The 23,572-nt window shown below is 46.9% G+C and overlaps 1 protein-coding gene across 3 annotated transcripts in view; it reads left to right on the top strand.

Annotated features, from left to right (window-relative positions):
• Window positions 1-23,572, top strand: part of LOC118232454 (storkhead-box protein 2-like) — a 54,670-nt gene that overhangs the window by 7,919 nt on the left and 23,179 nt on the right. The window contains exon 1 of one of the 3 annotated variants that reach the window (XM_035427449.1): window positions 10,683-10,872. The exons of the other annotated variants lie outside the window; for them this stretch is intronic. Coding sequence (XP_035283340.1) covers window positions 10,704-10,872 — 169 coding nt within the window. The 5' untranslated portion in view covers window positions 10,683-10,703. Of the gene's footprint in view, window positions 1-10,682; window positions 10,873-23,572 lie in introns of those variants that run through there. 3 annotated transcript variants of the gene reach the window in all.

Below are 23,572 nucleotides of genomic sequence, written 5' to 3'. Positions count from 1 at the left end.
ATTGTCATCTACTTGTACTGTCTTGTAAAATTCTTGTCGTGATACCAGCTCTTATCCCTTAATGGCAGAAGAGTTGTCAGAGGGTTTTTGTGCCTAACAAACACAACTGAACACTTCAGCAGGCTTAAAGTAGCCTGTCTCCTATAATGGGTCTACTTACGTTGCTTAATGCGACAAAGTCGACTATTAAATGTAAATGCAATGTACTCTACACTATTGAAATAAATATCAAATAAATAATAAACAAAAACATCAAATAATAACTAACAAAATAATGCCAGGCATTTGATTGTTACTACTGTTGTGCGCACACTGTATGAACCTAGTTGCACTGAAGCCAGTTTAATGGACTGCACTTACTTTCTCGTATGCAGTTATACACACGGACTGCTTTGCTGCCACACAAGTGCTATGCTTCCTTTGTTCCAAACTACTGTATATAAGATTTTCCATAGGTCTCATATCCCACCGTTGAAAGTAAGTACAGTGCACGTGCAGACTTATCTAGGTTCAGATTCTGTCAGTCAAGAGCAGACTGTGGAAGCTGAGGCATAGAGGTTGTACACAGAGTTCTGAATTCTTGTGGTGTGCTGAAGTGATGGGCCAGTTTTGACAGCTACTGAAAGTATCCATTACACTTTTTTATTAACACACTGTAATAGGCTTTTTGGAATGTTTTTTTTTTTTGTCCAAAATTCTAAGCCAGTGTTATAGAACTCTGTTGCTTTCAGTTACCAGCAGTGATTGTTACATCAGCATTAGAATGTTCACTTAAGAACATTCTAATCACATGTCTGTGACCTCACACTTTAAAGGGTTAAAAGGGAAACTGTCTGGGACAGGCTCACATGTGGGGGCAACAGCTGTGCCCTCGAGGTGTCAAAATTTCCACGTGGGTTTGGAGCATGCTGGGAAGGGGGTGCTTTTTTTTTTTCATTTTGAATTGTCAAAACATATTTTCTGTTAGTCTGTTTGCTTTACTGAAGACATTAGCTATGAGAGGTTGAGAGACCTGTTATTGATATTGTTATGGATATTCTCTAGGTGTGCCAGACAGAGTATGGGGGAGATTAAGTGCAGAATGCGGTGCTGGTGTCAAGGTTTAAAGGTGACTTTAACACACTGCTGTGTAAAAGAAAACATCCTTGGATAATAAAGAACACTGTGTTCACAACATCAGTGCTTGTGCAGTAGCCTACATCTTTCAGCTTGTTAATAGTTTGTAAAATTATTCATTTGTAAGATTTTGTGGAGATGTTGTTCTATGCAGGATTTCTTCCCCATTATCTATTACAACATGCAGAAGTCATTGCTTGCAGAGTATATATTGTCTTCCCAGAGAGTTTTCTTTTTGTCTAAAATTCCCAGGAATATTAAATATATAAAAATCACTGAGAGACCAGACCAGGTGTACAAACAGCATACTTTAACTGTGTATTGAGGGGAAAAGCCACAGAGTATCCTGGCACGAACCGTTTGCACTAATTCCATGTGACCCGCATCACGAATGGCTCCAAACCTTCAAGCTCAGGAGCACAATGAGGTATCGGATAGTGTGAAATGGCGTGGAGTCGACCGCAGAAAGACCTTTCTCTTTTCTTTCAAACGCCTCGGACCCGGGGTGGTCCCGAATTAGCGTGCATGTGTGCAGATCAGACGGCCACCCGCCTCGAACCGGAGCCCGGCGGAAGCTTCCAGATTCAGGGGAATTAATCCCTGAATGGAGAACACTCCCCTCAGCATCAGAGAGTCCAGTTTCAGGCCCTGTGTGAAGAACCTACGAAGAAATACGGCCTCATTTGGACAAGCGCTTTCCGCATCTTGCTTTCTAGGCTGAGAAATATCCTTGTACATAGAATGATGGGGTTTTAATGCTCTTAATAAGATCGTATGTGATACTTGCTATACCCTGCAAACAGTGTGAAGTGCAGGTGATGTCTTAAAGTCAAATGAAGGGTGAAATATACGTAGAGGTAGACTTGGCTTTCTGTTTACTGAAAACAAGACTCCGTTGTTCCGTTTATATTAATTTGTAATGAATATGAATAATAAATGTGTGTGATCCTCTGAGTTCTGTTTTTGAAAGGATTATCAGCGTTATTAGCACCCGGGTGAATTGCTACCACAGTAATGGTGGCAGATTCACAGCTGCTGGGTTTAGGTGCAGCACTAAGGTCTGCAGCTAAAAAAACAGACTCTGTTTATTTGCTGTTGGTCATGTGACATATACCTGCCCGGCCCCAAGGAGCTGACAGCCAGCTCGGAATCGAAATTTACGAATGTTGTTTTAGCTGATTAGGGAGTGATTGCACTGGGGACCGGACACTTCTCCAACCAAACATATGTCAGGGCTCGACCACTTTACTGTAGAATGCGTCTTTCCCACATCTGTGGGTGCCTTGTTCTGCAGAGGTTGGCTCAGAACACTTAAAAGTGTCAAGTGGCTAATTGAGAGATTTATTGCAGGTATTTTCTTCATTGCTGGAAGCAGAGCTTTAAAAAAAACATATATAAATATATATTTATATATAAATATGTAAAGAGACAAAAAAAACCTCACTTGTGTCAGTTGCAAACTGCATACTGTGTGTATTAGAATATTTCAAATCGCCTCAAAATCTAAAGCCAGTTTGGATGAATGAGTCCCCTCTTTAACGTGTTCAGTGAGTATTCATAAAAATGGATTTGCCAAAGTTTTTAGTTTTTTTTTGGGGGGGGGGGGTGATTTGTTCTCTCTGTGCCTTGGGCTGTCATTACATCACCCCCACCACAGACATAGTACTATTGATTGCGCAGACATTATAAAGCAACCCAGTTTAAGGGGACATGGTTTACATTGCCACAGAAGGCCTTCTAAAACTTGTTTATTTTTTAGCAGGGAGCAGGGATAGCATAGCTTGGTTTTATAGCACTGCTTTAAGACTATTGAATTAACCCTTTAAGGTGTGAGATCACCAATTTGTGCTGATTAGAATGTTCTTAACTGAACATTCTAATGCTGATGTCATAATCACAAATGTGCTGCTCTCTGAAGTTCTCTGTGAAACCTGGTTATTTAACCGAATATCCTCTAAAATAACACAAAGCCATGTGTTCGCATCTTTCTTCCGGAATAGGAAGTGTTTGCAACACTCCATGTGCAAGAGAATCCAGGTTGCATTTGTAAGGATGCTGTTTGTAATTCAGCATGAAGTTTAAGCTGTTTCACACATTTTGTTTTCTCAGTGTGCCTGGATATTTCAGGCGTTGCCATTATTACTGCCATATTTCAAGTACCTGCACGTTGCCATTTCAAATGCTCTGACACACCCTGCAAATTGTGACTTTTTAGAAAGAGTTTTACACTCTCTTACAGGACAAACACCTGCATGCCCCATGGTTACAGCTTTGGGGAATCACAGTTAATTGGTCAGGGCACAATGAAACATAGCTGACACGCGAAAAAAAAAAAAAAAAGTAATCGGGTTAAAGTAAAGCCCTCTCACGAAACTTCCATGGTAACAGAAAAATCCCTTTCTTTTTTTACAGATGAAGTGTATTTTTTCCAAAGTAGAATTTATCAGAGGGTTGAATTCAGATACCATATTTTTATAGTTATCACATTTATTACTTATTTTTACAAGTGCAAATACGCCTGCTATGGTTTGCTAACCCATTGTGCAAATGTGGCACAAGTACTAAGCAAGCTGAAAGTTGTCAACAGTGGTCCCAGTCCTTGGACTTTGTATGGGAAGCTCTACTGCATCCACACCATATGTATTAGTGCAGAATGGCATTCATTCAGTTCAAACTATTCAGAACTGAGCAGTTGGTATATCCTTTTTTTTGTCTGATTCAGTTTTGGATATAGGTAATATGCTTGTCCCGAGTCAAAACAAACTTCTTCCCTTGCTAGTCTGCTATGTCCCCTGTGCTTGGAAAGGCTGCCTGTTAATAAAGCTATCTCATTAGTTTAGCTGCAGTACAGTTTTAAAAAAAGTGTTGCGGAGAGGGAGTGGGAGGGGTGGGGGGGGGGGGGGCAGGTTGAGGGGGGCACATTTCTGATTACTTGACTATAACCAGGCCAGGATTTCAATCAATTCCAAATGAAGGATTCTCTTTGAAATGACTACATGCAGCAGTGGGCTAATGAAGGGCTAGCCGAACAAGGACTTCTCTGAACAGCGGGCAGCTGTGCTTCGACTGTTCATCGCGGCGCACTGCGAGCGCCTTAATATTTATACGGTACTGAGCACAGTCACATTTTATGTGGTAAGACTAGATAATGAGGCGTAGTAGAGTGTATGTGCCTGGAGAACAATAAGCTCTCATCGAGCCTCATTCGTCTGTACTGTGGGCCAAAGTGTTTAACAGACCAACAATGATCATGAAATTAGCCGGACTCTTTCCAATTCTTACTTGAAGGAATAAAAATATTAATAAATCGTCTTTCGTGATGACACCCCTCATATCCTTCTCAAAAATGGGTCATATTTCAAAAAAGGATCGAATAGCTTGTGAAAGCACAAAGGTGTGAATATTCCTCTTTAAGCACAAATAGTCCAATGGCTATTTTCCATACAGTATATAAATCATACTGTAATGTCTACATACAGTAATGTGAAACTCTTGCCAAATGTCCTATATAGGCTTTTAGGATATTGAGTTTCAGGGTGGTGGCTGGTATCTGTTTCGTATATATCATATTGCTGTGTGGGTCACATGGCTTGTTCTTGTCCAATGGTTCCATTTCACAATTTATGCGTTCTTTCAGCCTCATATGGAGGAAATTAGGTGCTGTGAGTTACCACCAAGCCACCAGCATCCCGTGCATTCCAGCTATCCAAGGCTCGTTAATAACAAAAAAAATTATTTTATTACTCGTGTTTAAAAATCCATTTTCCGAATCCCTCCGTGCGTTGGAGTGCTGTGCTGACGTTTGAATTCCTCCCTAAATCACTGCAGAGGGGTCGGTGTTCGGGAAAAAAAAAAACCCGCTAAGTCGAGGCTTGGCAGCCGACGCCACCCGCTGTATATTTACTCCACTAAAGCCCATAATTACATCATGTTTACAGAAACTGAAGTGCGGTGGGGGGGTGAGGGGAGGATGGGGGGGGGGTCGGTCATGGGGCCGGGGAGCGGGGCGGGTGTGGGACGGGAGCGGTTAGCCGCAGAAGCTTCTGGAGCTCCTGAATACCGGGGAGCTCACAGAGCCGTCTCTCGGCACGTCGGTTATGACAGTTGGCCGTCCCACCGTTGGCCTGGCAACGGCGGGTATGGATCCGCGACGCTATGGCCGGTTCAGAACTTTCGGAAATGGACATGGCTGGACAGACTCGTGTAGGGGAAGGTACGAGGTCACGTACAAGTCAGGCAAGTGGGATGAGAACGCGGTCTGGTCTCTGTGTGGACTGATCTCTGGCTTTAGAAAATGGAAATTTGAGAAAATTTGCCAGTTGGAATGGCGACGTGGCAGGGGCATATTTTGTTTTATAGCACATTTCATCCAGACCCCCAAGGAGGTCTGCCACAACTCCTCAAGGAACATGTCTATTTGAGATTTCAAGTCCTGATGTGATGAAGTTTATATGTGAACTAGTTCTGGGGCTTGGGGGGGAGGGGGACACATATGCACTGGGCTCTAGCCTGACCTCCTAGTGAGGCCCGGGTTGGGGGTGGTGGTGGGGGGGGGAGGGTGGGTGAATGACCAAGGGAGTGAATGGGAGGTGGCTCCCAGGGAGGGGCCCCCACAACCTGCTGAGCCCGCATGGGATTGGATCACATGACCCCCCTTCACCCGCGAGGCAGAAAGCATGCGCGCTGCGGCCCCGCATTCCAGCCATCGCAGGCCGCTCTGGCTTAGCGCAGGCTGAAACACGAGCCGAAACTAACTCAGGAGGCGCTGGGGGGGGGGTCCTGCCCGGAGATTACCGCCATCAACCTCCCCCCCCCCCCACCCCCCCCCCCCACCCCGGTACGAGCAGAGGAAAAGAAACAGAGCAGCGAGGTCTTAAGCGCTGCACCAGGACTGTTAACCGTTTGGACGCCGCAGGGCAAGAAATTGTAGGAGAAACTGGTCAGGCTGGAAGCCTAGCAAAGCGGGCTAGTACCGGGCGCTAGGCTACAGCTCATTCGGTAGAATGAACGTTCATAGGAGTACTCTGCTGTTCTGCAGTTTCCATGCACTGCAGCTGAGCTGAAATGGTCAAACTTGGTCAGTCAGCCCTGCTGGAGATTCCAGCTAAAACCAACTGGAATTATAAACTGCATTACGATGGTTTAAACTATGGTTTCTGACACTTAAAGCTGGTCATAGCTGGTCTGTGGCTGGTCAAAGCTGGTCTCTAGCTGGTCAAAGCTGGGCGAATCTGGTTAAGCTGCTAGAGTAAGTTAATGGTCAAACTGGTGGACTAGCTGACTATGTAGGCTTGCTGGCTGGTGAGTGGCTGGTTGACCAGCTAAAAGTATCAAAAATACTTAAACCAGCTTAATCAGGCTGATTTAGGCTGTAATTTTCAGCAGAGAGTACGCATCGTGTTCGTATGTGCAGTCCCCTACTTAGTAAAATAAATTTCACAAGAGTTAATGCTGAATACACTCGAGAGTTAAAGCTGAATGCGCTGATAGTCTGTGTGTATGTAGACTTGGCTGGCAGCCCTTGCCAGCTGACCATGCCATGTTTGTATATGTTTTTGCTGCAGACACATTAGCAGCCTATGCGAGATTTAATGAGGTGTTTGTTAGTTATTTTTACGCTGGGTGAATAAACACATTTATGGCTGGTGAGTGGATGGGGGGGTGCCTGGTGTGAGATCTTTGGCAAACCTGTTTTAATGCGTGGAATGAATCTCAAGACTCGGTAAAATCATGCTGCTTCTGTAATTGCGTATTGAATCCATGCCAGCATAATGAAAGTTTTTCATACACTAAATGGCTTTTTGCCGCTGACGGTGTACGTTGAGTATTGTGCCTTATGGAACCTGTGTTTTGTAGTTGTCCAAATGACCATGATGTGCACTTTTGTACGTCGCTTCGGATAAAAGCGTCTGCTAAATAAAACGTAATCTGTAAATGTAATCTGTTTATGATGTAACGTCTGCTTCCTGAGGGTCCAGCCGGCGTTTTTTCGCGAACGCGTTTCGTCCGTTTCCCTCCCTCTGGATTTCTGCTCCTCGCGATGCGGTACGACTGGTTTTTACGAACTGGTTTCCGACAGCCTCGGAGCACGGGGCCGTGGGACCGACTGCGCGTAGCTCCCGAGCGCTAATCGCGATTAAACGAAGCCGGGCTGCGGTAGCTTCGCGCGGACGACACTAGCGGTAAAGTTGACGTTTAACAGGAGGTTCGCGTTTCGCGTCGTGTCTCGACGCATTTGGAGCTGCTCCGCGTAGCCGCACGTCTGTTTAGCCTCAGCTGCGAGTTGGGGGGGGGGGGGTCTGCTTACCCGGAGAACTCAAAGAATACTGAGAAAAAACGAAGGTGTGTCGGAGCCCAGGGGTTAAACTGCACGATGTTTTGGTGGTTTCACTTGACGTCTCTCATTCTTCTGCCCGTGCTATTGTGTTACGACCCAAAACAGCACCGTTGCCAACAGTGACGGTAGCGGTGTAATGTACTGGTGTACTGCCTCAAAAAATGATGACAAAGATAAATCCCTCCTTAAATCTGAAATAAATAAGCAATATCACTAAAAAGCTGTGAAGAAGAAGTAGTACTGGAGGCTTTTATATTGTTTTGTTCTTTAAACATCCCCCTCTTTCCTTGTTCCGTCCGAGGCTGTCCACCCAACTCTGTCGTCCTGTTGAGCCTTTAATTAGTGCAGCATGGAGGACCCCCCCCTGCCCCCCCCCCCCCCCACGCCCCCTTAAAAAAAGGCACATTTTTGTTAAACTGCTAAACCATTGTCAGGGGAGAATGGGTGGGAAAGTATGGCCGAGGAGGCCTGCATTATCACGGACCGCTGAACTCTGACCTCTACCTCGTTGGAAAAACATTACGCCCCCCATGTTCTCCTTTAGTGAATCCAGCTGGGGCAAAAAAACCAGAAACGGTGAATATGACTTTGGCTAATGGAATCCACCTTGGATATGCAATACATATCCGAATGTTAGTCTCCCCTCCCATTATTACCTTTCTGCATTCTCTATATGAGAACAGACTGAACTGAACTAGAGACTGAGACTCAACTAAATGAGTGGGCAGTTCATTTAGGAGGAAGAATATGCACTGATTCTGTAACTGTGTGCGAGATTTGTTTAGCTTTACTTCGGCCTGATTCAGTGCTGAAGCCTGAAGAGGTACTCTGTCCACCCGTCCCAGTTCCCTGTGTAGTGCTCAGTAAATAATACAGCGTTTGACCACCCCTGTTGACCACCATCTCTGTGGGCAGGGGAGAAGCCCCTTGCAGGCAGCCGGCTAGCTCTTCTCCCTCTCCTGCTAGCCCTCCTCCTTCTCCGGCTAGCTCTTCTCCCTCTCCTGCTAGCCCTCCTCCTTCTCCTGCTAGCCCTTCTCCTCTCCTGCTAGCCATTCTTCCTGCTCCCGCTAGCCCTCCTCATTCTCCTGCTAGCCCTCCTCCTTCTCCTGCTAGCCCTCCTCCTTCTCCTGCTAGCCTTTCTTCCTGCTCCCACCCTCCCGCTCTCCCACTCCTGCTGCTGCTGTGGAAGGATCCCTTTAATTACCTTCCGGAGGATTCCGGCCACAGCTGTTCCCTGGGCTGACCCCACCGGGGTGGGGGGGGGCGGGTTTTCATATAGTGTGTCAGACCCTGTGAGGAGGAGGAGTAGGAGGAGGAAGAGAGGGAAAATTGAGCTTGCAAAAAAAAAGAGAGCAAGCAACAACACTGTGGCTTTTACAAGAGCAGATAAGGCTTTTCTTTTTTTTCTCTCTTTTTTTAACCTCCACCCCCCTCCCCCCCCCCCTCCTTGTATGGGAGGCACACGGCGGTTTGTGAAATTGTGCGGCGTTGTATGTAAATACGGCGGGGTCCTCTCATTGGCTGGGCTGGCAGCCAGGGACTGAACGAGCCTACGGGGGTGTTTTACATTAGAATGCACAGCCTGGCTGGATCAGGCTGTCTAACGTAAGACAACCCCCCCCCCCCCATTAACATGGGACAGGGAGCCCGACTCGCTTCCTGCCCTCTCCTCCTCTCTCAGCGAGCGCTGCATCTGCGAGGGGGGGGGGAGGGGGGGTTCAGGCAAACACAGCCCGCGCAGCCAGTGAGAGAGAGAGAGAGAGAGAGAGAAAACGCTCCCACGACCGAGCCTGTGTGAGAGAGAGGCCAGCCATCGTGAAGGAGAGACAGGAGAGGGGAGGAGGAACGTTCCGTGGCTGGAGGAAGAGGACGACGAAGCAGCTCCCAGGAAACGCGTGCTGCCGCCGCCGCCTTTTGTTTTCACGTTTCTCTCTCTCTCACACACACACACACACACACACAGACACACACACACGCGCGCGCGCGGCTGCTCTCGCGCTCCCGGTCTGTGTCTCACTCGCTCTCTCTCTCTCTCTGTTTTTCGCTCACACACACACGCGCGCGCACGTCTGCGTACAGCCTCGCGCAGCCGACACACACGCGCGGGCGCGCTCTCACACACACACACGCTCACACACACACACGCTCGCTCGCGCACATGCGTGTGTGCAGTCTTTATGAAGGTGTACGGAGCAGCGGCCGCGTAGCAGAGCGCTGGAGGATGGCTTCTGACGGACGAGTCGCTGCGCCGCGGCGGGCTTCCTCGATTTCTTGACTGGATTGCGATCGCGCGAAGAAGCGGATCTTTGCTGGTGGTTTTTTTTTTTCCTCTCTCTCTTTGTTTTTTTTTTTTAACCCCGTTTTCGCCGTGCCCTGCCGCGTCCGGCCCGACGGAGCTTCATCCCTGAACGCAGGGACGCGGCGACTGACGCTGGCTTTCCCCTGACAGCCCGTGGGGCGCGGGTTTTAGGTCAAAACCGGAGGCCGTGGGTCCTCTAATTTGTTTGGGTCTTTTGTGTCCCCGGCTCACAGTTGGCTAAGCACCGCCGTGCTGAATCGGGCTATTGTTTGAATCCCGGGGTCTTTTACACTGCAAATCTCCGGCTCCCCCCAACACCTCCTCCTGCTCCATCCAACCGAACCATCCCCCCCCCATTCCTATCCTTACCTCCCCTCTCCCTCTTCCCTCACGACCCCCCCCCCCCCCCACCCCCATCCCTCCTCCTCCTCCCTCCCCATCCCCACATCCCCACATCCCCCAGACGGCTGAGGAGCCACATTTTATGCGCCTCTCTCCCCGCACGTGAATCCGGGAGCTACTGGCCGGGGACCGGCCGCGGTGTGATGCATCGTGGGACGCGAGCGACATCGGATCCGTCGAGGGAAAGGAAGGCGACCCGTCGAACCCGCAGCAGCCCGGACCGGAGGCGGCGGGGGCTCCCCGCGGCCGCCGCGCGTCTGTTGTGTCTGTGAGAGCGTGTGCGCGTGTGTGTGTGCGCGTATGTGAGTGAGAGAGAGAGGGAGAGAGGGAGAGCGAGAGCGATCGGGAGCCGGAGCAGAGGGAGGGGGGGGGGAGTTCCGCCATGTCTCCCCTCTGATCTCCACCGCCACCCCCGGCACACGGACCGCTCAGCCGCAGGAGGCCCGCCCGATGCGGGGAAGGGATTGAGCCGCAGGTAGCGCTCCCCACCCCCCAAAATCCCCGCCCCCCCCCCCCCCCCCCCCCTCCCATCACCGCCGCCGAGCCGCCATGAAGAAGACGCGCAGCACCAACCTGCGCCGGGCCTGGCCCAGCTCGGACTTCTCGGACCGGGCCTCGGAGCGCGCCCGGTCCCGCAGCGAGAAGGACTACCGCCTGCGGAAACACTACGCCCCCCCGCCGTTCATCTCCCCGGCGCCGCGAGGATACATGACGCCAGGTTCGTCTGTTCGTGTGTTTACGCTCTACGCGGGGGGCTGGGGGGGGGGGGGGGGGGGGCTGGGGGGGTACAGCGCGGTGAGACGCGTGTGTGTGTGTGCGTCGGGGGGTGTGGGCGGGGGGGGGGCGTCTGTTTATGGGCTGCTAACAAAAGCACGCGTGTCTGCTGTTTTGTAGGGCACGGTATCGGGCTGATGCTAGCATCGGCCTGCGCTAAATCAGCCGCTGTGAACGAGGCAGCGAGATGCAGGCATCCTCCATTTTGCTCTCCGGCAAGTTTCCCCGCACGGTGTTTCAATACGGGTGTTTTGTTGCGTGTTGTCAATAAACAGCAAACACCTTGTGCTTTTTTTTTTTTTGTTGTTGTCATTTCTGCGCACGAGATGTAAACAGATCTCGGTGTGCCGATGGCAGCCCTGTGGCACGTCCGAGTCTCCCTCTCGTCTCGGGAATAATCCGCGTTTCGTCGTTAGCCTGGGCGGCGCGGCTGAAGCGGTCCGAGTTAACAGGAATCAGCCGGTTAATGACGAGGTGTCGGGTTGTGCCGTACCCCCGGCAGAGTAGCCTTTCCTTTCTCCTTTTTGTTTTGGCGGGAGAGGAGGGGAGGAGAGATCGCCGGGACTGTGGGAGGTTGCCCGGGGAGGGGGACGCTCTTAAAAAACCGAGCGTACGCTTTCCATCAGGGGCTGAAGTGCGTCTGGGCCTCTTTTATAGGCCACGATTCTGTTCGGAGGAGAAGTGAGCTGTATTTATTTGCACACGGCTGGGACTTTTACATCAGTTCTGCCAGATTCTCCCCCCCCCCCCCCATTTTGTTCTATACTAGGCTTTCCAGAGATCTGTTTTCTATAAATTTGAAAACTCCCAGCTTGTCAGTGCCTTCGGGTATTGCTATGCAAAACCGGACATGCAAATTCAATCGCTGAATGACTCGTCCGACTTGAGATTTTAGTGCATTTTTTTTTAGCTACTGAGGAGGAAAATAACTATTGTTGTCAAGGAATATGAATGAACAGATCATTTAGCTATTTGTGTTAAAAAAAAAAACATTGGACACATGCTTGTTTGTTGGGTTCCATCCCAAAATCAGTAGGGTGCTTGTGTGTGTGTGTGTAATGAAATGCATGTGTGTGTGAGAATATATATAGGTATTTTTTTATGTCTCAAGTAGCTTAAGAATACAAAATGTGAGTTATTCTGAATATGATATGCAATGATAGGCAATGAGTGGATGAAACATGCATCTTTAAAAAAAAAAAAATCCCATGCCAACCCCAGTGAATAATGTCCGGTAAATAGGATGTAATTGTCCCTGCACCATCCGGTGGCCTTATTAAAACACAGGGGCCTCTGTCAGCATTATTAACGAAGGGGCCACAAGTTCTGTGTGCCAGTGTGATTAGTGTTCAGCGCCAGGCTTTTGCCAGGGTTGCCCGTGAAAGGGCCGGCCCTCCCATCCAGAAGCTTTTCTTGTTCTGAATTCTGTCCCTGTGCCCTCTGCCTGTGCCAGAGCCCGTCTCCACCCCGGGCACAAGCTCCGCTCGTTTCACAGGTTTTTTTTATTTTTAAAGTGTGTCTGTTTGCAGACGAGGGCACCCCCAAAACAGCTTCCCGCGTCCCGATTGGTCGAAACGTATGCGGGAGTGGCTGAGAGCGGGGGACAATCCGTTTACTTTAGGCGAAAGAAAAGGAAATGCGGAATATTTTAAGGGTGAAGGAGCCCAAAGATCGGGCCTGAATGGTGGGGCGCAGTCAGGGCCTGCCAGAGTCCACATTGGTTCGGGGCCTCTTCACGTTTCCTAGCAACGGCTTAGGTCAGAGGTTAAACGATGTGGCCATTGATGCACAATGACTACGCTGAAAATAAATGACTGGTCACAAAAAAAAGGCGCCCATTTGTGTTCGTTTTGCAGGTTTAAGTTCTTCCCTCCACAGAAGAGAAAATATTGATGGGAAGGCAATGCAAATTAACTCACAATGAAACCCAACCACGCACTCAGAATGACTCACAACATACTTGCAATAATGCCATTCATAACTTACAACTTCTTTCTGAAAGAATCTTCTCTGCAAAAACGTTGACTCATAATTGTAGTAAAATTCTTTCAAATACAGTTTTAGAAATCAAATATTAGTCAAGTATTATTAAGCCCGAATAACACGTACAACGTTTATTTTTCAACGTACAGATATATGCAGTTTTTATCTGAGGGTTAAGCTTGTAAGATACTGCTAATGCAGATATGTTTTGAGAATATGTTGCAGTTACATTTTGATCCTCTCACTCTCTCTCCCAATCAAATTCAAATGCAAATAGGTTGTATTTGCATGAGAAAAGTATCAAAAAGCACATCTCTCTTTTTCTCCCTCTCCCTCTCTCTCTCTCTTTTAATGCTCATACTTTTAGAGCATTATATATTATTTTGTAGTGAGGGAAAACCCTGTAGATGTTATTAGGAGAGAGTGACATGAATTATGCAATTAAAGGTTGAGTATTCCGAATTTTATTTTGAAATGAAATCATTGGAAGGTCATGTGATTCATATTCTGGCAATAGAAAGCAAAAGCGGGTGCTTCTGTTTTAACATGATGAAAAGTAGCTGCCAGCGTATCATGTAAATTATCAGACAAACTAGAAAACCGAGACAAACTTTTGCATTTCATTTAGAGTTGATTGTCATCAGTCTCAGTAGATCACAGCGTCACGGACTAAAAGACTGGCATATTTTTGCTTTTTGATGCACTAATAATATTATCAAAACAAGCCATAGACTAATCATCGTTTCAATATAATGGGTGAGTGTGGTCACTTATTTTTACCCATGAATTTTATCTGCATTTCTGTGGAAAATGTAAAGGGTATGTTTGTCAGCATCCAGTGAAAGCAGGAGGAAAATTCAATGGAGAGAGTTTCATTGCTTTTATGATGAAGTCCAATAAATTGTTATAGCTACAGTAGCTAATGAAATCCTTGTTGTTCAGATTAGTGCTGCTATATCGACTATATCTGTTTTTCTTCATGTAATTTTTCCACTTATAAATTTGAGCCACTAATTAACTTGAATAAGCTTATATTACAGCTTGTTGTGAAGATGTGCTTGCAAGATGGCGACTGAGAAATCAGTGTACCTTGATCATCTTTAAAGCAAACGAGAGTGATGATCTTCGATCTCTGTTGTGGGTTATCAAAATTGTCAACGCATGAATCGTTTCGTTTTTCACAAACGTGTAGCTGACTGTGACTGGTTGCAGGTTTCAGAAGCTTATCTGAGTGTGTTATTGAACAATCCGTGATGTCACAGTCAGCTCCCCACATTCCGAACCCTGACCGTCTCCCCTGAGTGGGCTCGGCTTCCCTCCGCGGTGGCGCGGTGCGATGCTGGCTGAACGCCGCTCGGTATCTAGGTCACTACGCTCCGGCTTTGCAGCGCAGTCTGGAGCCGTGAACCGGGCTAACGCGGGAGGAACCGCTTCCTGTTTGTCGGCGCGAAAAGGCCCCCCTACGACAGCGTGTGTAAAATGGATGACGGCGTCGTTCTACGGGTGCGGCAGGCGGTTTGTTATGGGCAGAGTGAGGCAGCTGGGTGTGGATGAGGGCTCGCACCGCTGCAGTGCTGTTTGGAAGGGGGCGGGGGGGGGGGCTCATCGGCGAGGAGGTGCGCGCACAATCAGCAGCATTGTTTGGAGAGGAACACTGGGGGGCTTTGGAGACCCGGAGCCCGGAGCCGCAGCTTAGCATGATCCCCTCGCAAAATCTTATCAAAGCAATTATGCCCCTCTTTCATGGGCCGTTACGCAAGGGGCCTTGGCGCGCAGACCCAGATAGCGAGCGGCTGCCGGTCGGACCTGCGCCGATCCCTGCGCCTGGAGGCGCTTGCCGTCTGGGGAAGGACGCAACAGCAGTTATAGACGCTTTGGGACGTCTCCTCCCGCCCCTGTTTACCACTTCACTGCGCGACTTGTCCGTACTGCAAAAGCATGGCCTTTCGGTTTGGGGGAAGAAAAAAAAAAAAAAAAAGGAAACAACTTGGGTTGTGTCAGGTAACTGTGTTTGTTTGAGTTGACATAAGCAAAGGCCTCGGCGTTCGGAAAAGCTTTTCTTACTCTGGCTTGTTTACATGGAAGGTCCATTTTGGAATGATTTGTCTGACCCCGGTCCATGTCAGATTCTCATCTGGCTCTCGGTCAGTGCCCACGGCGTCTGTAATTAGACATGTTTATGCGTTGGGCTCATCGGTCAAAATGGCTTCCATTAACACCTGACGGGACGAGGGGGCTGATCGAAGCCAGACCACGAGCTTTTCGGCAGTCTCAGAGGCGGGGTTACCACAACGAGTTAAACTTTCCAAGACCAGGAAGGCGAGCGATCACTGACGTTTGTTATCGTGATTCCACGTGATTGATTGAGGTACTGCATGGGTTGTGTTACTCTTTTTGTGACGACTATCTTGTACAGTGTCTCATTTTGCAGTTTGAAAGTCACTTGAAAGAACTCGAAAGTCAGGAAGACAAGACTGGTCGCTCTTATTCGTCCACGTGCGTTATTAGATCATACTACAGAGGTTTTCCACCTGATGCCATCACTGACACCTTAAATTAACCTGTGAGGGCTTGACATCCCTTTTCTCTCTCATAGCCCAGAGGTCTTTGGGATAACATTGTCACCATTTTAGACAGATTTACCTCTTTAAGGTAAATTTACACCAAGAGTTGGAACTTTGCAAAAGTAAACTGTCACAGTAAAACTGTAAGTAATAATTAATAATTGTTTAATTGTGTAATACGTTTTCCTCTATGGGAAATCCCATTGGTTCAAATCACTTCCTAGGTCCAGTAATTTTTTTGCAGTGTTATTCTGAAGCTGTTGCCCACTGTTATAAAAAGAATTCTCCAGGAAATGGGAGAAATGGCTTTTGATATGCACATGCACAACTTTAAAAATGATTTGCTTTTAGTTGTGGAATTTCTGTGCATGCAAAACACAGGTGTGATGTCTGACATCCATTTCTCATTGATTACCGATTAGTAATAACAAGTGCTGGCAACTTGTGATGCACAGTTTTGCATGAAATCTGTTGCCATATAGCTTTTCTGGCTATGCTCTTCTGTCAGAAACGGTGGCTGTCTGTAGAGGCTCAAACGCAAAGGCGAACACTACCACTACACATAGGCCGTTACAGGATGCTCTTGTTGTAGGCCTTGGTCTGTTGAAATTACCATCCGGTACGTGTATGCTGTTTTCCTTTTGACATACAAAGTGCATTAGGTCATGTGACCTATGAAGCCTTATAAACAGAGGGGAAATCTAAGCCTGCGAGCTTTTTCTCTGTCGGAGTCGAAGATTCGCTGTCGTTAGACGAGCGCCCCCAATCGTTTTTAATAAATCGGCGCCTACGTGTCTACTTATTTTTTTTGTTCTGTTCGGCTGCCGGTGCAAATCTGTTGAGACAAATCAGGCTTTTTTTTTTTTTGCTGAATTCCTTTTGGAAAAGAGAGATGATTTTTTGGAGCAAAAAACTTTATCAGGAATCTGGATTACTGGTTTTTCCCCGGTATGTTACTGGTTATCTTCCCTTGGCTATCTTTCAGGGCAGTCCTGCCGGCCCAATGAAGGGGCTTTTGTGGCGTACGTCCCACAGCGGACCCCCATTAACCGAACCAAGCCAGGTTTTTACAAAAGAGAACATTTCAGCCCCTTTGTACCTGTAATGACGCTAACTTTAGTGTATGCTTTCTCCACAATAAAGGACGGCTCACATCTCTGTACCTCGTGCACAACCAACGTATCTGGGGAGATGGATCTCTCTGATATCCGTGCCAGAGAAGAAAGGGTGTTTGGGTATTTTTTTAACAATCTACGTGTGTGGGGGCTTAACCTTTTTCTTTTTTACGATAAATGAGGAACATGCAGGATTTTGGGATTTGTTTTGTGAGGAGCTAGGACGAGTTGGCCTTTTTTTTTTTTAGACCTTTCCCTGACTGATACATTCTCGTGTATTGCCATGCTGAGGCTTGTCAAAAGAAAATACATTTGCGAAGTGGTCTGTGTAAACAGAAAGGCGAATTGTTGTGTATCGGTGGTGTAGAAGGACTTGTAGAGTTTATATCACTGGAAATATGGTGTGTAGCTGTAGTTTATAGCAGTGGTAATGACAGAAGGAGCAGCCTTGGTGGTCCATTAGAAGCCATGATACAGTGTGTGTGTGCGTGTGTGTGTGTGTGCGCGTGTGTGTGCCTGTGTGCATGTGTGTGTGTGTGTGTGTGCTCTTCTCTGTGGATCTACTGGCGTTGTAGGGTCAACCAACCACTATGAAGGACCCAGTAAACTGCTCTGGATCTTTGAACCACACAGACACTCTCTCTCTCTCTCTCTCCATACACACGCTCAGTTCCTCTCTCTTTCTCCACATAAACACTCAATCCCTCTCTCTTTCTCCACACAACACACACTCAATCCCTCTCTCCCTCTCTGCCTCTCTTTTCCTCCACACACACACACACTGAACCGGCTAAAAATAATCGCCCACGTTCTGGATATCCCAGATGCTGACATCACTAATGCCGCCCTGCAGGATTTTAGAAGCAGACGAGCAGAAAGAAAAAATTAATAAATATATATATATATGTGTGTGTGGCCACGTTCTGCTCTGTGCTGTGCAGCTGAGGTCACAAAGGCAGAGGGCGGCCATCTTTAAATTGTTCCTGATGCCGGGAATCCCTCTCTTTTCGTATATCTGGTGAAAAAATGAGTGTAATCATAGGGTCTGCATTTTGCTGGTTTTCTGAGCTGAAAAGGAATTTAAATTGCGGCGTAAAGCCTAACTTGGACCTAATCCTTTATGTAAATATGGGAAAAATTGATGTTATTTATCATCCAAAATATAGGGTTTTTACACAATTTAGCCAGATGTTTATGCTGACTGTTCATAAATGAAACCATAATAACCACAATATGTTTATAGCATACAGATTAAATAAAAGGAACAATTGTGTGTTTCATTTATGGTCAGTTGAGCCGATCGTACTTGGATTTTTAGCATCAATAGCTGTGATTTTATGGCAGAAATAAAGATAAATGAAACAAATACAAGTATTTGACCATATTTTTTACATTATGTATAGCTGTATCAGAAGTATATGCTATATGCTTGGCAATTAACGGAAACGCACTGCCCATATGGTGCTGTATTGAATGAGTTATCACGGCAGCTTTCAAGACTGAATTCCTTCAGTAATATCTGACTTATGTGGTTCTTAATCTCCAAACATCCATGAAATAAAAAATGTTTCATGGGAATATATTTAAGTAATACCACATGATGACAATAAACTGTATAAAGTTGCTTTTCAAAAAACATATGCATTACATTACATTTACATTGCTTGTATATGCTTGTCTCAACAAGGCAAACCTATGGTTATTTGCTGACAAAATAATATTTACGTAAATTCCTTTTTCCAATTTTTGTGTAAAATTGTTGTTACGGTTCCTCCATGGACGCATGGCCAAGGAGACGCTGGAAAGGTTATGAGAGAGAACCTCCTGACTGTACCACAAGGTGTTTTCAACAGAGGTGGAAAATCCAGGTTACAGAAAGTAAAAGTTCATCCCAGGATTTTGTTCCAGTCACCTGGATTTGCTAATGAGCACCATTCTTTATGGTATACATGGCAGGACTTCTACTTTCTGACCCCTGGACTTTCCAACCCCTGGTTTTCAATCCACAGCCTATAGGCTTTATCCAAAACACCCTTTCTGTTGAAATGTTTCTTTACAGTTCAGGGGGCATACACCTGTGCTTGCCAGCCATAAATATTCCCTTTTTTTCCTCCCTTGTCAACCTTGGGAGTTTTCCAGATGTCTCAAGCCAGTTTTATTGGCCATTTCCTTTTAATTTCCACAGCCTTCATATGGAGCACATGGAGTGCTGCGTTTTAAACAGGATCTTTAAAAAAAAGAGACCAAATACTGCAATGGATTAATGTTCCTGCCCGTGTCATTGGGTGTATGCGTTCACTTTGTACTTTATTGGACATTGGGGTCGGCCATTTTGCTTTGTCCTGCTGTGACTGCCATAGCACATCACAACTCCTAAATTAAACACTGGACGTCCGGAGATTGACTTTCAGTGCTGCATACAGTAGAAAGCCATGGCTTTTTAAAGGCTGTCCCTTAAGGTTTTTTTGCCATAATAATTATTCACACTGAAAGTCAGTTGTCCATGTAGATAACGTGTTCTTTGCCACCTGTGGACATACTGTTACCCTGTGCTGCATGGGAGTCCATTTAGGCTCAGTGTGATAACGAGGCCCTTAACACTGGCTGCTGAATTGAGAGGTGTGCTGTACACTGTGCCGTTTTTCTTCAAATCACTGGTGTATTCTGGGAATCCTTGCATGTCTGCATCTTTATACCCGTCGTGAAAGTCGGCTACATTATTATTTTGTTTTTGTGTTATGTATGGGGTAATACGATTCACGTCGCAAAAAAAAAGCAAAGAAAAACAAAGGAAAAGGCAACAGAAAGCATGTTTTATTAATTATGCTTTTCTGTACAGACCATGCTGAGCCTTATTTTTATAGTTTTTTTTTTTTTTGAGCTGCCTTTGTGCAGAATGTTCTGGCTGTGTAGAGGGGGGGAGGGGGGTGAAATCATCCCTGGGTATTGATTTGATGTCGTCCTGATGAAGACGTCGAGGCTGTTGATGATCTGGGTCACCAGGGAGAGTTTAGAGAAGGCCCGAGCCGCCCGTGGTCTACATTTGCAAAAAAAAAAAAAAAAAAAAAAAAAAACTGCGCAGATATAAATAATTCACTGCTTTCAGGCTAGCCATGCCTCATTGTTGAGAGAGAAAGAGAGAAAGGGAGAGGGAGAGAGAGAGATAGAGAGAGGGAGAGAGAGAGAGATAGAGAGAGGAGAGAGAATGTATGTGTGTGTACGCATTACTCGCCATTGCTTGTCTACTGTGTGCTCATAAAAATGAGCATTTTTAAAGGCAAGCAGTGAACATGTGTGTGTACACGGTGTTCTCATGGAACACGGTACATGCAGATGGGGGTGGGGGGGGGGGTGGCTGTGACATGGCCATTTCGGTGCGTCATGAAAGCTCGCCTCGTCTGTTAATTCGAAACAAATTACGCTCATCGCGGGCGAGCCGCTGAGAGACCGAGCGAGAGAGCGAGAGAGCGAGAGAGCAGCGAGAGAGAAATCAAAGCCCCGGTATCTGCCTGAAGAGCGATTCAAAGAAATGATGACAAACAATGAAATTAATTGCGTTTATAAATAATGCATGCGTTGATGCGAGCTTTAAATATTAAAAATGTCAGTTATTGTAGCGGCTCCCTCCACCCACATCTCTCTCTCTCCCTCCCTCCCTCCCTCCCTCCCTCCCTCCCTCTTCTCCCTCTCTCCCTCTCTCCCTCTCCCTGCTCGTCTGGTACATATCATCTGTTCCTGACGTGGGTTCATGTGTGCGCTGCGCGCTCGCGGTGAGAGAATTAGGAAAGCAGTGCATGCTGGGATGCCACGAACTCGTTAACCCCGTGCGGCTAACAGCGCGGGCTAGCCTTCGCCTTGCCTGGCTCAGTGCACTTTCTCCTCTCAGAAATGGCTCCTCTTAATGCAGATTCCTTCCCCTTTGATAGCTGCTCTTCTTCCTGAGCTTGGCGCGGCCGCAGATCAGCACCTGATTTACACTAATCAGCTTCTCGCGGTCGGCCAGCGCGTGTGTTAGCGATGGCTAGCGATGCAAATGGAGCGAAAGCTTTTTATTATTCCCTACCTGGTCTGCTTTTTTTTGGAATTCTTATTCCTAGTATAAGATATTGGGGAAAATCCACATGTGCGTTTCATGCCTTTGACCTTTTAGGCTATATAGCTTCACGGTTCCAATTCTATGACTTCACCTGATTAATTAGGCCATACTGATTAGTGAATATTGAACAGAATGCTGATGATAGTTGATTTTTGTTGACAAATCTCAAATTAGGGCTTAGTTATTATGCAATTACAATATATATTTTTTTAAACATTATTACATGTTGGATTGTTAGAATGTCAGACCATGCAAATAAATTGCCCCAAGATATTGTTCTTGTTCATTCACAGACTATGTCGCTCAGGTTGAATAAAATGTGCGTGTGTGTGTGTGTGTGCATATGCACTACTCACACTGTTCGTAGCAATATACTTGCTACTCGGAAGTAAAAACAAAACAAATCTGAATGAGACAAGGATGAAGCCAGGCTATATCCGGGTAAAACCTGAGCTATATCGGCGTTAAACGGACCTAGTCCGTTTCTGTCAAAGCGTCTCTCGACCAAGATTTCCACCCCTCTGGACATGCAGATGCGGGCTATTGGTCGCTGGGAATAAAGTTTTGGTGGGTTTCCCAGAGTTCCTTGCTGCGCTGATGATTGCATGCATGCAAAACTGGAACTGCACGGTCTGACAGTACCTCTCATCACCAGTTCAAAGTCATGCGCTGACAAGAGGACTTTGATTCTGTGCTTCCACAGCACATGAAAGAATAAAGACCTCGAGTCAGAGTTCATCAAAACCAGGAAGCATCAGTCAGGAGGATTAGCGAGTGTATTTGCTAATCCAAAGTCCGAAAAAGAGAATAATGGCAACGTGTAGCATGAAAAGCAGATCCTTATTAAAAATGGATAAAAGGAAGTCCAATTGAGCTTAGCATGCATGCCACTGATCAGTCTGCAGAAGCATCACTCACTGACAGTCGCGCTCAGTTCAGTTGGATTTGGTTAAGCCAATTACCCACAAATGTTTTTTTTTTTTGTTTTTTTCCCCAGAGCTGAACAAAATGTGCAAATGATCAACATTAAAGACAAGTCTGATTTAAAAAGAAAAGAAAAGAAAGAGAGAGAAAGAAGAATGGAAAAGAAGGGCTACGGCGGCAGGGCCTAGCTTGTTTAATAAGAGAGATTTGGGCAAATGGAAAAAACATTGCCTGGAGTTCCGTACATGTCCTGTGGTGGAGTACAAAGAGAGGGGCCGTGCTCTCATAATTTTGGGGGGGGGCGGGGGGGCTGGAACTCCTCTGTGCTTCACTGCAGCCTCTTCACCCCATAAAACTCAGCCCAGTGTTCTCGGTCCATAAACCCAGAGTCTAATTTGTCAGTGGCTCTGGGGGTGAAACCCCCCCCCACACACACGCTGGCATCCAGCATCCAACCCCTCCGTCCGTCCTCGTCCGGGACGAACGTGAGCAGCGCCTGTGCAGTCCTTGTCGGTTTCAGCTCCCCCGCTGGAGGACGTTCCGGAAAAATCTCTCCCCTCATAAATGCATGGATGCCTTATCTCTCAGCTTGTATCTGAAGAACCTTGCTTTTTATCTCCGCGACCTCAGCGGGGGGAAAAAAAAACAGTGCCAGATGCTGGCTTTGCTTTTTTTTTTTTTTTGAACCGTGTAAGATTAGAACTCGCGATTAAACAAATTTCATTTTGACGGACGCGTGTAGAAAGGAACGTGGTACCCCGAGGTCTCCAGCGGCCTGCTCTGGGAAAAGTTTTACGCAGCCCCCGGCTCCAGATGTGCTGTCGAGAGTCGTAGAAATCAGTCTGGCCTGACAGGAGTGCAGCACGATTGGTCGATCTGGTCGCGGAAGTGGCTTTCCGTGGCGCAGGATTTAGTGGACCGACCTGCTGTAGTGCTGCCAGACAACAGCGGGTCTAAAATGCGCCTCTGCGCTTTTGAAACTGCTTGCGATGCGGCACGTCTCATCGTGTCAAGGCGAGCAACGAAGGGAATGTGTTGCGTTCGCGATGGCAATTCCAAATTTTACCGGGTTCTTTTCACCGTAGCTCAGCAAGGCTCAGATCGGCTTGCTGTCCCCTGCCCCCCCCCCCCCCCCCCCAAGTAACTGGCTGACTCTGGCAGCACAGGGTGACCTGTGTGATGTGAAAAGCACCACCGGTGTGGTATTATGGTGGAGAGAGACCCTGGTTTCCTGAAAATATCCAGATCAGCGGCGTCACCGCCCCGTAGTTAGATGCTGCTGGGAAACCTATTGGCTCCATACAGCCCACTTACCGGCAGAGGGGGAAAGTTCAGAGGTTAAGAAGTAAAAGTCCTGCCATGTGTTTCTACCACCCATGAACTCCAGCCATCTGATTTCGCTCATTAGTCTCTGCCTCCCGGCTGAAGAACTGTGCTGATGACCAAATCCAGGTGGATTGGAACAAGATACTGGGGCGGGACTTTTACTTTCTGAACCAGGGTTTTACATCTCGACTGACCAGAACCTCTTGCTGGGAAGTGGCGCTTCAACTTTCAAACGACTACCGCCTGTGAATGCCAACTCTGACATGATTCATAAAATTTCAGTATTATTATACTTTCAACTGTAATGTGTGAATATTTTGATAATAAATCATCCATAGGAATATTTTCCCTCCTTACACATTTTTCCTCTGTGGTTTCCAAGGGCAACAAGGGTGATACGATTAGGATCTGCACGTGGCTAGCGGTGAGGGAGCGATGATGTAATGCCAGAACTAAGCACCGTACTCAGTCAGGGCATCTAAAATAGATCGAATGTATGTTGTGAAAACATGTACTAATGTGAAGTCTAATCACAGGGAATAAAAACCATTTCCTCAAGAGTGATTTTCCCCTTTCGATCAAACGTTTTAACGGTGCGGCCTGAAACTAAACAGGCCTCAGTGATGAATGAGGCGG

The sequence above is a fragment of the Anguilla anguilla genome, chromosome 7, assembly GCF_013347855.1.
Source record: "Anguilla anguilla isolate fAngAng1 chromosome 7, fAngAng1.pri, whole genome shotgun sequence".
Lineage (NCBI taxonomy): Eukaryota > Metazoa > Chordata > Actinopteri > Anguilliformes > Anguillidae > Anguilla > Anguilla anguilla.
Note: the sequence above shows the minus strand (reverse complement) of the source record. Positions and strands in the feature narration are given on the sequence as shown.